Here is a 15,673-nt window from a genome sequence, read left to right as displayed (position 1 = left end):
GAAAGAGGGCAAAAGTAACTCAGCCCTCTGAACAGGAGAAACTGACTTGGCAGCGAAATTGCAGTACAAAGCCCTCTTCTTTAGGAGGTTGTACCAAAATGAGAAGCCAGTTCATCAGCGCCATCCCTGAACCGGCCTTGTCCATGCAGACAGTACACTGGACAGCTCCCCAGAGAAATAGAGTCCGGACTACGAGTCCTTAAGTCCAAGGCCCCCAAGCACCAGTCCAGAAAGTTAAAAACCTCCATCGACCTTGAAGAGGCCTTTCAGATGGTGGTCGGTTTCAGAAAGAGTCCAAGACACCTTAGCTGAAGAAAGAAGAGACCTCCTTGGGCATCCACGAGGCTCGCAAAATCACCTTGAGAAGGAAGAAGGAACTCTAGAGCCAATTTCCTCTCCCCCCTCATACCACATACCCGCTTTCCCACTGCACAATCTAGACGCGGGGAGGCGCGAAAGAAGATTTCCCTGAGACTTCCTATCTTCCATCCATGCATTGACCCTCTTGAGAAGCTTTTCTTGTAGCCAGAGAAGTCTTCATTTGTAAAACCAGGCGATTTCCTCACCTTTAGAAGAAGCTAACTGCGAAGGAGGAGGAAAGCGAGAGCAGAAGGTTGAAACTTATCAGGAAAAAGCTCCTTAAGCATACTAGCCAAAATCCTGTAATCGGAGAAAGAAGAAGAGGGGCTCTTGTTCAGCAGGTTCCGACTCCTGAGACAAATCCGCCTCTTCCGACAGGAGCGACAGGAGAGTCTTCGAAACTCTAGAGAAACAAAGACCTTTGGGTCCCAATGCGTCCCAGAGACCTCTTCTCGTGGGAAGAAGCAGAGGGGTCGCAAGAACAACTCGTTACAGGAAGCGTCCTGCGAGCGTCCTGATGAGCGTCCTGAGGAGCGTCTGGCGCGTCTGATGAGCGTCCTGGGGGCGTCCTGCTGAGAGCGCAGCCGGCGTCCTGAAGAGCGTCCTGTCTTACAAGCTGCGGCGTCCTGGCGAAAGTCGGCCGAGCGAGCTGCGAGCTTCTTGGCGAGTCCTGGAGAGCATCATGCAGGGATCGGGAAAAGCGGCGTCCTGGTGGGCGTCCTGCGAGCGTCAAAAGCGAGAGCGAAGCAGGAGGAGAGGCAAGAAGAGCGTCTTGGCGCGAACTCTTACTAGCAGCAAGCCGAGCTGCAAGAGGCGTCCTGATCAACCAGCGAGTCACGGCGGGGCAAGGAGAGCTGATGATCCGCAGAGCGATGAGGGTGACTACGAAAGCCGCGGGAGAGAGACAAACGAAGAGAAGGAGAGGGAGACCTCTTAGAGCTTTTAACTGGCAGCGACAAATCCTTCCGGCGCCACACAGGTTGCTTCTCCTTGCAGCCATTAAGGGAAGCTAACTGCCGCTGCATGTCTAGAGATAAGGCGCTTGAAGGGGGAGAAGCCCTCTCAGGAGAAGGGCTGCTCTTATGAGAAGAAGAGGGGGAAGGGGACGTCCTCCTCCTCCTTCTACAAGAGCGACAGGGCTCTCTTCTTGGTGCGGCTGGGGCGTTCAGCAACGTCCTCCTCCGAAAAATCCTGGTCCTCTTCTGCGGCGGCAAATCTCAAAAGTCGGAGAAGAGTCCAAGGCACGAAAGAGGAGAAAAGCGTCCTCTTCAACGCTCCTCTTGAAAGGGCGAGAGTCCAACCGAGAACGTGACCCCCTTAAGTGGAAGGGGACGCCTCGGAGGACGAAAAACAATCCAAGGATCCGTGCCTGAGCACGATCCTTGGCAGCCTGGGAGGCGTCAACAAGGCCTGCCGAAGGGACGCCAGATCGGTGGGGTCCCCGTAACCCTCTTGCGACTTTCGACATGCCCATTCCTAAGTCCTGGGAGTTCGGCAGAGGTCTAGAACCTAGAGGCATTATAGGGGCGATCTGACACCCCCCTCCACAACACTGGGGGATCACTGCACTTCACTGCACTTTGAAGAGCGCCAGCACCTTAGACTCCAAGGTGCGAATGGAGTTCAAAATCTGCGCAAAGGGCATTACCTTCCGCAGACACAATCACAGGCCCGAAGGCAACTCTACAGGGAAAGGAGAAGCATTAGTAGGGTTAACAGGAGATAAAACGCTACCCTGACTCCCACCTACTGACACACTCCTGGAGGAAGACCTCCTTACGATCACGCTCTAGCTTGCGAGCGTAGAATCATAAGCCTTCCAATCAGAATCAGGCAAAGATTCACACTCCTTGCAGCGATCATCAACATACAGACATGCCCTCTACATCTCATGCATACTGTGTGAGGGTCTACCGAAGCTTTCGGTAGCCTCACCTTACACTCCTGAACAACACACACCCTGAAACTAGCAGAACTAGATCCAGACATCTCGTTCAAGGAAAAGCCAAAACCAAAATCAAAACAGTCCAAAGAAGCGTATGCCTATCCACAAAGCCAAAGTCCAAATACCAAAAGACAATCAGAATACTTAGTGGAAAAAGTTTACGAAATCCAACAGCGGAGGTATTGGCAACAGGTGTTGACAATACCGGCGACAGAGAAAATCTGAATAGAAAATGGGAATGGTTCCTGATACCCGCCTCCCAGCGGCGGGAATGGGTACTAACCACCTGGCCCATCTGCGTGTGCCGTAAGTTTTTGAATTTCTGTCGGTCCCTTTCGGAGAATACAGCTATATATATATATCTGTCAGGTAAGTGTCATGAACAAAATGTCATTTTCATATAGACTATGTAACTTACCCAGTAATTACATTCCTGAATCCCAAATTGACATAGAGGTGGGATATATGGATTAACTACCCCAAAACATTATGGATGAAAATGAGTTAGAGGATAGCAGTATTAGCACTGGTACAACGCTTGTTGTTCCTTACCTGGTAAGAGACCTGCTGCAGGTAGATACTGCCTCTGGTTGGTGTTCATCTTAACCATGTAGGGTGTGGCGAGTTGGCCAACAAACTTTTACGTCAGTGGGTACTTTGCAGCAAGGGATGAACCCGGTGACTAACAAAGTATACAAGATGCCAATGGGCCCCTGCCTGGGCATACTGACAAACCAAATGACCAGAATCAATGAACACGAACACCACCTACACCACAAAATATAAAAACACCACCCACCCATTAAAACTAAGACTGGTGGGTCTCCAGGTACACAGTACCCCTGGGCTCCCCTTACGACTCAACACCTAAGTTCAAGGCGAAGAAAAGGAAGGAAGAAAAGCTAAACACTTCCTCCCCCCAACACCATGCCAGCTACGGATAACGGCCCTAAGTACTACAATTTTCAGAAGTGGTTTCCACATCACGAAGTTAATGGGTTGCAAAGACAGGCTTGCACCTCCATTAAGTCGCTTGAGGAATTGATGATCAAGACAGGTTGTGCTTGAAGGCTATAGAGAAGTGGAGACAGCTATGATCTCGTGAGCTTTAGCTTTGATGGACGTTAAAACCTCTTCTCCAACGTGAGAATGGGCCTCAGAGATCCGATCCTTCAAGAGGAAAGACAAGCCGCTGTGCAAGTAGTATCTCAGCGCTCTCACTGGGCACAGAACTCTCTCCTCCTCATCTGGGCCTAGTATTTCCATTAGGCTTTTAATAGTGAAAGGAACAAGGCCCGGGCTTGGGTGGGTCTTCATTCTTTGCTAAAAAGCACAGGGTGAAAGAACATATGGCATCACCTTGGGAAAATCCCACTCTCTTGTCAAGAGCATGCACTTCACTGGCCCTTTTGGCGGTCGCTAACGTCACAAGAAAGAGGTTCTCCCTGGTAAGATCTCGTAACAAAGCAGACCAAAGAGGCTCGAAGTGGGGTCACAAGAGCCACTTTAAAACTATGTCCAGATTCCATGAGAAGGCCTCTTGCCCCTTGGATTTGGAGGTACCAAAGGAATTTATGAGATCGGACAGGTCCTGGTTAGCAGAGAGATCCATACCTCTCTGCCGAAACACCGAACTCAGCATAGTCCTGCATCCTCTGATCATAGAGGAGGACAGGCCCCTGGCAATATCTGCTACAGACATTGTAGGAGATGAGATGTCATGTCTTCTACACCAGTCTCTGAAGATTGTCCACTTGGCTTGACAGACTTTGTTGGAAGAGGGGTGCCTACACAGTGCAACAGCCTCTGAAGTTGCTCTTGAAAACCCCAGTCGAAGGAGTTTCCTGGCAGTCTGAACCCTGTCAGGGCCTGAGTGGAAAATCCTCGGTGGAACCACCCGAAGTGGGGTTGTCTGAGCAGATTTGGTAGCTATGGTAATAACCATGCTAAGTCCATCAGCAGCTTGAGGAGATCCGGGAACCATTCCTATCGCAGCCAGAACGGGGCCACTAAAGTCATCGTGACATTCATGTGGTTGCGGAACTTGAGGAGTTCTTGTATCATGCAGAATGGCGGGAAGGTATAGGGATCTCGTTCCACCAGTCTTGTAGCATGATGTCGTCACCCATGCTAAAGGGTCTGGTACTGGAGAGCAAAAGACTGGTAGACGATGATTCTTGGACTTAGCAAACAGATCTATAAGAGGCCTCCCCCACAGCTTCCACAGATCCTCGCACACCTGAGGATGAAAAGTCTACTTAAATGGGGAGCACCTGACTGCAAAGGCTCAACCCGTCCACAAGGACATTGAGCTTGCCCTGGATGAACAGCGTCATCAACTTGGTCCGTTATGGTTGATTATGTTAGTTTTAGAAGGTTAATCATTATTATTTTATCTTTATTTTCTGCATTAGTGAAATTGGTATGGGCGTTAAAAAATGTATAAAAAGCATGTTTAATTTTATAAGATTTTTATGGCAAAGCATTCTTTATGTTTAAAAGTATCTGTTCTTGTTGTGACGTTATGGGAAGTGATGTCATAGGATGAAAAATGGCAGGAGGGAGCAAAATGTTAACAAATGCAGGCAGGAGTGTTGAAAAGAGTGTGGTGTGGTAGAGAGAGCTCTCTGATGGTTAGGTGGATAATTTTGGGTTGTAAGTCTGTTTTGTGGTTTTCTGTAGTCGTAAGCTGGATTATATTATAAAAGAAGAACAACGTGAACAGGTTGGTGGATTGCATAATTGTAGCATTTTTGGACGGGTTAGGCTAGAAAAGCTTTCCAGTGGTAGCAAAGCATGGTTGGTTAAAAATGGACAGATCTGATGGTAAACTTTGGGAGATGAAATGGAGAAGAGACTGCCCAAGATTTAGCAGGACACAGGGCGATTATAAAGGATGGAGTGGACAAGTCGAAGGCTGGCTTGTGGTGTAAGGAAAAGAAATGAAATATCTAGGGATACAGATAAGAATGAGCTTAAAAGGAAAAGCTTTAGAAGTAACAGAAGGAATAGACAGAGATGAACTTAAGGATAAAGAGGGTTCAAAGATAACCCTATCCAGACTAGAAGATGTGTATCTAAAAGATATGTTAATGGAAAATTACAGTAAAATGAAAAACTATTTTGAACCAGATAGAGAATCTAGTGAAAAGATGAGAGACTTTATAATTAGGTATTTAAAGGCAGAGTTAGAGTGTAGTAGAGTGATAGGGAAAAACATACTTGAAGGGGAAGCAAAAGGTTTTCATGTACTATACAAGCGAATCTCACAGAAAATCAAAAACACATGGTATTAGCAGCTTGTGGTCATGGAAAATTTGAATATAAAACAGTGTCACAGATAATGAAAAGAATATTTGAGGGATTAGGGAATAAAGAGGAGGGGGAATGGTTGGGATCAGAAGGTTATGCAAATTTTGGGAAAAGGAGGAAAAACTGGGGAAAAGTTAATCAAGGTAGAGGTGGAAGAAATCTATTAATAGAGAAAGGATAAGTAACACTGTGCAATATGCAAATTGGCATGGCACTGGGCTACAGGATTGTCCTCAGAATTTTCAAAATAAGAAGAAATCAGAAACTGGACAGGAAGAAGAAAAAGTTTATATAGGAGAAGTCAGTAAAATAGAGGAAGAATCTTGGGAAGAGGTTGATGCAATTTCAGACACAGGATGTAAGTCAACAGTTTGTGAATTGTGATTAGCAAACATTGTCGTGGGTTTGAATCACGAAGGAGTTGAGGAGAATGAATGATACTAAGAAAGAGTCTAATAAGGTATTTAATTTCAGTGAGTCATCATACAAATCACAAAGAGTAATGGAAATACCAGTGATATTGAAAAACAAAAAGTTTTATTTGAAGACAGAAATTGTGCAGGGTGATGTACCGTGGTTATTGGGTAAGAAAACCATAAGTAAAATGGGTATGACTGTAAATTTAAAAGAGAATCATCTTAAAATAGAAGTATTAGGGGAAATGAAGGTAAAGTTAAGAGAAGAATACCAATTTTGAGGAGGAAGGTAGAAGAAGAATTGTTACTGGAGGGATGAAAGGAAAAGAGTCTAAGGAAAATTAAAGGTACAATGATGAAGTTACATCTACGATTTGGTCATGGAACTGAAGATAAAATATGAAGCTAACAGAAGCAGCACAGTGGGTGATGCTTTGAGATAGAAAGAAAAGAGGAAATAAAAAAGTTACCAACAGACTTAATCACAAGTTGTGAGGGTATGTAAAAGATACAAAAGAAACCCAGCTAAACCAGTAGTGGCATTTTTCTTGGAGTAAAACATTTAATGAAGTTGTCGCAATGGATGTGGGAGAGATAGAAGAGAGAAAGTTCTTGTTGATGGTAGATATGGCAACGAGGTATTGTCAGGCTTTTTGGATAAAAGACAAGAAACCAGAAACTATTATAAAGACACTTTTTGACTGATGGTTTGCTATATTTGGAGCACCTTCTAAAATATTATCAGACAACAGGGGAGAATTTCAAAATGAAAAAGTAAGGAGGATGGCAGAAAGATAGAATATTACAGTGATGGCCACAGCATCTGAATCTCCATGAAGTAATGGATTGTGTGAAAAGACAGTTGGCATAATCAAAGAAAGCTTAAGAAAGATCAAAGATGATGAGGAAGCGGATTGGTCCATGGCATTAAGATGGGTAGTGAATGCTAGGAACTGCTTAATAAACAATGGTGGTTTCTCCCCTAACCAATTAGTATTTGGGAAAAAACCTTCTTGCCAAATTTAATGGGAGGAAGAGGTTCAAGTCCTGCAAGCAGAGAGAAAGGTATGGAAGAAGCACAGTAAGGGATACACTGAATGCAATGCATACGGCTAGAGAAGTATTCATCAAAATTGAGTCTTGTAATAAATTAAGAATTGCTTTAAATAAAAATGTCAGAGAACATAAGTTTGAAGAAGCAGTAGTGGGAGACGAGGTATTCAGTAAGAGAAAATGAAAATGAATGGAGAGGACCTGCTCAGGTAGTGGGAGTATCAGGTGAAACAGTAGTGGTTAAACTTGGGGATTCTCTAAGAGAAGTAGCTAGAATACATGTTACTAGGATTCAAAGACTATCACCAGAAAAAAAAAAAGATACCTGAAATAGACAAAATACACTGTGAAGGATGAATCCCATGCATCAAAGGAAGGGAATATAGATGGGCAGGAAGGAAAGGAGATGATAATGGGCTGGAGAAGGAATGCAGATATAGAAGAGATTATGGATTAGGGAAACTGAAGAAAACCGTTTATGGGCTCAAGGATACAGCAAAGGCATGGTATTGTAAGGTGGTAAAAGTGGTGGAGGAGCCTAAAGGCAAAAGAAGTAGATTAGAACCTAATACAGTATATTCTTTTGGTGGAAAGACAATAAATTGAATGGTATTTTATACACACATGTAGATGATTTTGCTATGGAGGAAGTGAAGGATTTTAAAAGGAAACAATTGGGAAATTGAAAGGAAATTGCAAGTAGGAGAGCAAGAAAGTAAAAGTCTTAAGTATATAGGATTAACAGTAGCGCATAAGGAAAATGGAATTCGTCTTAATGAGTGGCAGGAATTTATTTCTGGTGATAGAAATTCATTTCTCGCTATAATGTGGTTCGGATTCCACAATAAGCTGTAGGTCCCGTTGCTACGTAACCAATTGGTTCTTAGCCATGTAAAATAAATCTAATCCTTCGAGCCAGCCCTAGGAGAGTTGTTAATCAGCTCAATGGTCTGGTTAAACTAAGGTATACTTAACTAAGCTCCCAGGTGTAGGGGAGTATGCCAGTGACCTTTGCCTAGGAGCGTCGGCGGGACAAGCAGCCGCCACTTCCACTCACAATTCACTAACACTAGCACTTTTTTCCAATTTGTCCATAAGGACACACACTGAAGCACCCAACTGGGCCACAGTATCCACAATTAACTCCATTTTGACATCAAAATTACGTACAAGTTCGACTCGAGGCTGGCAAGGGGCCTGGTTCAGGAGCGGCGAGCTAGGTAAAGGAGTAGGTTGAATAGTTGGAGAATGGGAATGGTTGACACAGTGGGAGCAGGCAAAAGGTAAAGCAAGAATATCATCATCAGCAGAGCTAACTACGGTCTTGCTATCTACTGTCTGTTTTTCAGCTCTAGTGGCGCCTTACGTTTCCTGTCTCTATCTAATTTTGCTAATTGAGACCCCAAAACCATCCATTTTCTAGCATCCCACTCTGGACATTCATCACAGGTTTGATCAACTGAGCATTCTTGTCCCCTACATTCTACATACATAGAGTGAGTGTTATATTTCTCTTTAGTAAGCCTAGTATTGTGGCCTTTGCTGCAATAAGCGTGAGGCTAGTAGCACTAGAGTCAGGCATACTAAGTCTAAGAAGTCATCAATCAAGTTATAATCTAAGTCAAATTGAAGAAAAAGCATCCGAAATTGAAAATTAAAGGTCTAAGCTAAGAGAACCTAACATAAATACAAAAAACCGTAAACTACAAGTACTTCACTCAGGAAGAATCTCAAAAGAAAAGTGACAGAAGCCAAAATTTAAGCTGATTGCTCATAACTGAACCACTGTCGGACCACCAGAAAAACAACTGAATCTCACTGTGGAAGTTGTTCCTCTCTTACCCCGAAAGTGGGCGAGGACTAATCACATACACCGACAATAGCGCTACCGCGAATTTCAAAATTTTTAAGCTGCTGGCGAGTGAAACTATAAGCAATGTAATTACTTGGTAAGTTACATATATAATGATAAAAATTACAAAGTGAACACTATCATCTTATTATATGGTATGCTTGTACACATCATTCCCAATTTTAAAAGTTATGTGTATTTTTATGGAAAATGAACCTACGCTTTCATACATGGAGTATTCAGTGTATGCATACAAATTTAGATATGATGCCAAGAAGGAATTTTTTTAATTTACACCATAAGCATTAATGTAACTGTCTAGCCAATGTGCCTAAGTGATGTCTTGAATCTATGAATCTATGAGTATCACTGACAGATGCTGTAAACTGTAGACTTTGGCCATCTGGTTATATTAGTTGTAATCCAACAAAAAACTTGTGTTAAGCTTATACAAAAAGTCAAGCCAGTATACCCAGGCAATACATCTAACACATCACCACCATGGTTTTCAAGTCGCTTTCCTGTCAAGGGAATTGACATCAAATTAGTTCTCTACAGTCTCCTCTATCCTGTGCTCTCTCTGTCTGAAAACCCACTAAGTCTAGGTCTTCATCTATCCCCTTCTCCATATTTCCTTGGCCTTCTCTTAGGCCTTAATCTTGCTAATTCCATATCTACAGCTTTCCTAAACAACTGTTCCTCATCCCTTCTCAGCACCTGTCCACACCATCTCAGTCTGACATCTCAGTTTTTTCCTGTCACTTGATATCACATCTCTCCAACAATTTCTAAATAATAATATCTTCCCACCATAAACCTTATCATTCTATAGTTCCCCCCATTTCAAAAACTCCTCCATCTTCATTGTCAGTGCCCCAGCTACCATTACACCATGTAATACTGGTCAAATTCATCTATGTTGCAGTCATTTCCTTTCTTACTGCTGCTCTCAATTCCTTCAACAAGCCCAGATCACAGTAAAACCAATGTATATTGGAATTAATAAGAGTCTGTGTCATCATGATACTGATCATGGAAAGGATTTTACAAAAATTTCCTGTGTAGCCTTGACAAATATAAATCACCATGTACTGGCATAAGGATCTTCACCGTCACCACTGCACATTAAGCTAACCATTTTAGAACTGGCATTTAAATGCCCTCCTTGTCACCACTGTACATTAAGTTAACCATTTGGCAATTGACATTTAAATGCCCTCACTGTCACTAGTGTACACTTGGCAAGAAAAGTGAGGATACAGTTTTCATTAGATTTCGTTCATCGAATTCTAATTTTTTTTCTTACAGAAAACACATAATCTTGGTAAATTTACTCTAGAATATGAAAATACAATGCAAATTATATCATATATCTTAAATCTGCAAAACAAAAACGTTCAGATACTTAAAAACCATGTATGTCCGAAGTAATCAGAATTTCTCAGATGACTTCGTTCATAGAGATCTAAAAGATAGTGTGTGGATATCTCGGTGTAGTGCTGTTTATCAGAACGGCAATATTTACTCGTTTTCCGTTATGAACAGGCTTATTATTGCATGATCATACGAGGTAATTATAGTTTCTTTAATTTTTACACATTCATATTTGTATTTCACTGTGTTAAAAGTCAGCTGGAATTAATAGCAGTAAATGTTGTGACAGCTAGGTAGGTTGCCCAAATCTATTTAAATCCGCAACAGCGTTCTCTCTGATGTGAGGAACAGCGCGACTTGGCAGGAAAACACAAGTAACTGGATGTTTCTTGACGTTGTCATAGTTTCTCTCTCTCTCTCTCTCTCTCTCTCTCTCTCTCTCTCTCTCTCTCTCTCTCTCTCTCTCTCTCCATTGCTAAAACATACTATACAAATATAGTATCGCTCAATCTCTAAAAGAAAAAAATAATGAAATGAGTAGCTCTATATATAGGCCTAGGCTTACACAACAGCAACATTCTCTCTCTCTCTCTCTCTCTCTCTCTCTCTCTCTCTCTCTCTCTCTCTCTCTCTCTCTCTCTCTCTCTCTCTCTCTCTCTCTCTCTATAGTATCGCTCAGTCTCTAAAAGAAAAAAATAATGAAATGGGTAGCTCTACATATAGGCCTAGGCTTACACAACAGCAACTCACTCACTCTCTCTCTCTCATCATAACATTGCATTCGTTCCTTTACTATTCCCCACGTTTTTTGTCGGACATTGCTCAAATTTAACTCTTGATTTCATTATGGAAGATCGCGTTTCCGATTATGCAAGCATTCCGTTCACTGTGGTGTCATAAATTCATTTGTGTAAGGTTACTTGGTAGGCTATGTCGAAAAATTTTTATTTTGCTCAGAACTGTAGCTGCAAATTACAACTTGAACGAATACTGTAAAGCTTACTACCGCGTTTAAGTATCAATGATTTCAGAACCGTAGAATATGATTGAAAGTTATAGGTCAAGCAAAAAACAAACAATAAGATTGAAGCTCCTCCCCTTTCTAAAGTTGCCAGATGTTGCATTATTGAGCCATATATGTCCGAAGATTTAAAAAAACTGTATCCTCACTTTCCTTGCCGAGTGTACATTAAACTAACCATTTAACAACTGACATTTTAATGCCCTCAGTCACCACTTTACATTAAGCTAACCATTTAACAATTGATATTTATATGTCAACACATGAAGGCCAACTGTTACACATTGACTGTTACATAAGAGTCAAAAATAATTATACTAACCCATGTACAGGATGAACAGCAATGCCTCTGGGATTATCCAAGGTTTTACTGTCCAACAGTGTTCTGCGATCCGTCCATAGTTGGATATATCCGTTCGAATTACTTCAAGTGTCTTATGTTCTCCGTCAACAAAATACAAATTCTTTGCAATCCAATCAAGTGCTAATCCTTCTACACTATGCAGGTTATTGTCAACAAGGGTCTCAACATCGTGATGGCCATCAAAACACAACCGCTGTTGGAACAAAAGTGTTCAACTTAAGATTACATCATAAACATGAGTCATTAAAATACTGAATCTCTGTTGCCTAATTTTTCATTTATTAATACATATTAAATTGGGGTCAATAAGACTTCATAAAATGAGGGCAACTCAAATGAAAAAGGGTACGCTTAGCAACATGTGACATGAAAGCTGGCTATTTGGCATTACAGTCAGCCCCCTGGATTCGTGGGCTCACAATTCACAGACTCGCCTATTGGCGGATTTCTCTATGGAACATATATACAGTACACACCATTTGCAGAAAATTCGCCTATTCACGGTATTTTTCATCGAGAAATATTCACAAATTACTGTATTTCCATATCATTTTCAAGACTAAATGCAATTTTTGTGATAAAACTACTAAAATATTCAGGTATAAGCATTTTTAGAGGGTTTTCTGGTGTTTTTAACTATCAAAATAGGCAGTTATAAGCACTAACAAAGGGTTTTAAGAATTCATGGATTTTAGCTATTCCCAGGGGGTAGTGGTACGTATCACCTCCGAATACTGGGAGTCGACTGTATATGAGAGAAAAGAGGGTTAACTTAATCTTCACCATGCTATGTTCTATGATAATTCTGTCTTGTGTAATTCAGTGCAATACAAAGCAACCTGATTTGTTTCAAGTAGTGATTACCTTTTGTATTATTTAAAAACCCTGCTTGCACCCCAATACTCAATTTTCTTATAATTTTGTGCAGTGTCCATGAAACACACATGAAACGTGCTTTTACACCAACATTTACTCTCCACAGAATACTGTATATAAAGTGTTTAATATCACAATTTTTAAAGTAAATTGTATTTTCCAAACTATACAACCTGAGGTCCTTTATTAGGAATTACTTACAGCGGAGCTAGAAATGGCTGCTGAACTTTCAAACATGGTGGTTAGGCAGTTAACTACTGTCCGATAGGTGGAAGCCCTTCCCACCCAGACGTAAACATTCCAATTTTTCTTTCGGCACAGGTGTCAGATTGAGGGGTGGCATGAGGTGGGCATAAAAATGTAATGTAAAGGACCGCAGTTTTGTACAGTTAGGAGGAAGGAATCAGAGTGATTCTCTTGAACTAACTGGAGTTTGCTACACCTGGAATTCTCTTCCTGGTTTTTAGAGCAAGGAAATGAAACCTGCCTCTGACAAACTGATCAGGGTGTAGTACCGCATGATCAATTGTCACACTTCTGGGTCTTTCTCGCATGTGGGAGGAAACCGTAACTTCATATGAAAATAGGCTAGGATGAACCTTAAGAGTTGGAGACAGTGAGGCAAATACAAGTATCGGTTTTGTCTTACTGTCAGGATCTCCTTCCTCCCCTTGCTAGAGGAAGGAGCAGGTTTGCTTCTATAATCCTGGAAGGAATAATAGAAAAGAAGCTCGATGTATAGACTTGGCTGCATAGACCGCCAGTTCCAGTATGTAAAGGATTGAATCCACTCTCTGCCTGAAGGAAAAGAGGAAGGATGAGAAGGATGGAGAAGGAGAGGCCAGTCACTTCCGCAGTCATTCTCACATCCATAAATGAACATCTCAGGCGAGATGCAACCCTTTCCTGTTAGAGGAGCCAGGTAAGCTACACAATTTGTTGAGCAGCCACCACAGGTCCCAAGGAAAAAGTGTCCAAGGGCTTGTGGGCTATGTCCAGAAGGTAGAAAGAGGTGAAAGTGGTCTATCAAGGCCACATCCCCGCTTTCAGCACCTGAGGAACTGACAGGTTCTTCCGGAATGCGACGGGTTGGACCAATGCTCCGGACTTCGTGAGGTCTCGGGCAGAAGGTACTCTGTCGTCTTCACCAGCAGCAGAGTACACTCTCCTGATCATCTCACAAAGCCAGAAAGAAATCATATTCTTGGGCACTTCTTGCTTGGACAAGCCAGTGCTAACAATGAGTCATCGACACTCAGGATGGAGATGATGAGTCCTCTTCGCATAGCACTGTAGCACTCTAACAGGACCAAGTAGCATTTCGTCTGGATAATTATCTAAAAAATCCTCTAGGGAAGGGATCGTAAAGGACTCAAACCTAACGTTACGGACCGATGGGTTCTGAGTCTTCACTATGAAACCCGGGATGAAATTGAGTGTAACTTACCCCCATTCCTTCGAGCGTTTAACATCGAAGGAAAGTCCATGCAGTTCTCCTACTCTCTTAGCCGATGCCAGGGCAAGCAGGAAGATGGTCTTGAGGGTCAGATCCCTGTCTGATGACTCTCGCAAAGACTCGTACAGTGCATGAGTCAGGCTCCTCAAAACGAGAATCACACCCCATGCAGGGGGCCTGAGATCCCTGGGTGGGCAAGACCTTTTGAAAGTTCTCATCAATTGTGATATCTCCAAAGAGGAGGAGATGTCTACACCCTTCATCCACAAGACAAGAACAAGTGCAGCCCTATAGCCTTTCATGGCTGAAAAGGAGAGAAGCTTCTCTCAGCACAGGAAGATGAAGTCCACGACCTGCTGAATAGTAGCTCCGACTGGAGAGAGACCCCATCTACGACACCAACCAAAGAAGACGGCCCACTTTCCCAGGGACTGCACTGCCTACTGCTACTGCTCTACGCAGAGTTGACACACAAGGTTGGACCAAAGAGGAATCTCTCTCGGTGCCTCAGAGAGCAGTGCTAGCAGGTCGGGACACCAAACAGCCTGTGGCCATTTGGGAGCTACCAGAATCATCCTCACATTCGGGGTGAAAAACACTTCGCTGATCACCCTGCAAATTAGAGAAAATGGACGGACGGAATAGACGTCGAGGTTGTCCCACGGGTGCTGAAAAGCGTTCTCCACAGTGGTCCATGGGTCCAGCATGGCCGAACAGAAGACCTGAAGCTTTCTGTTGTGCCAGGTCGCGAACAGATCTATGACTGGATGCCCCACAGATCAAACAACCTCTCTGTGACATCCGAGTGAAGGGACCACTCCATCCCTACCACTTGATTCTGGCAGCTGAGCTTGTCTGCCACTACATTCTTCTTCCCTGGGATGTATCTGGCTGACAGCTCTGCCGAGGAGTGAGCCACAGCCCACTCATGCACCTGCATCGTCAATTGGTGAAGCAGAAGGGATACGAGACGCCCCTGCTTGTTGATACATTCCTCCACCGTGGTGTTGTCACTCATTAACACCACGGAGTGTCCCATCACTCGATTCTGAAACTCTTGGAGGGCCAGGAAGGTCACCTTAAACTTTGGGGTGTTGATGTGAAGGTGCTTGTCATCTCAGTTCCACACTCTCGAAGTCAGCAACTCCTCCAGGTGTGCGCCCCATCCCTTGGTCGATGTGTCTGAGAACAGACGCATGTCTGGAGGGAAAGTATGCAGGCATACTCCTATTAAGAGGTTTGTGTTGTCCAGCCACCAGCCTAGATCCTCTCTCACTTCCACCGAGAGGGGAATGAGAAAGGATTCGGGGTCTCGACACTAAGACCAGTACTCTTTCAGTCTCCACTCAAGGGAACGAAGGTAAAGTCGCCCATGAGGGACCAGCTTCTCCAATGATGACAGGTGACCGCTGACAACTTGCCATTGCCAAGCTGGCAGCTCCTGTCAAGACAGGAATAGCTGTGCTGCCTTCCTAAACCTACTGATACAAGGCCGCAGGGGAAGACTCTTGCTGCTACCATATCTATCAGCATGCCCAAGTACTTTATCCTCTGCTTGGGGGTGAGATCAGACTTCTCAAGATTTACTACAATCCCTAGATCACGGCAAAACCCGAGGAGCTGATCCCTGTCCTGACGCAACTG

General features: G+C 43.3%; 1 protein-coding gene across 1 annotated transcript in view; it reads right to left on the bottom strand.

Annotated features, from left to right (window-relative positions):
- Window positions 1–15,673, bottom strand: part of LOC136826787 (sortilin-related receptor-like) — a 330,233-nt gene that overhangs the window by 246,457 nt on the left and 68,103 nt on the right. Inside the window, exon 14 of the mRNA XM_067084222.1 lies at window positions 11,773–11,890. Coding sequence (XP_066940323.1) covers window positions 11,773–11,890 — 118 coding nt within the window. The remainder of the gene's footprint in view (window positions 1–11,772; window positions 11,891–15,673) is intronic.

The sequence above is a fragment of the Macrobrachium rosenbergii genome, chromosome 41, assembly GCF_040412425.1.
Source record: "Macrobrachium rosenbergii isolate ZJJX-2024 chromosome 41, ASM4041242v1, whole genome shotgun sequence".
In the NCBI taxonomy this organism is placed as follows: Eukaryota; Metazoa; Arthropoda; class Malacostraca; order Decapoda; family Palaemonidae; genus Macrobrachium; species Macrobrachium rosenbergii.
This window is presented reverse-complemented; position numbering and strand designations above follow the sequence as displayed.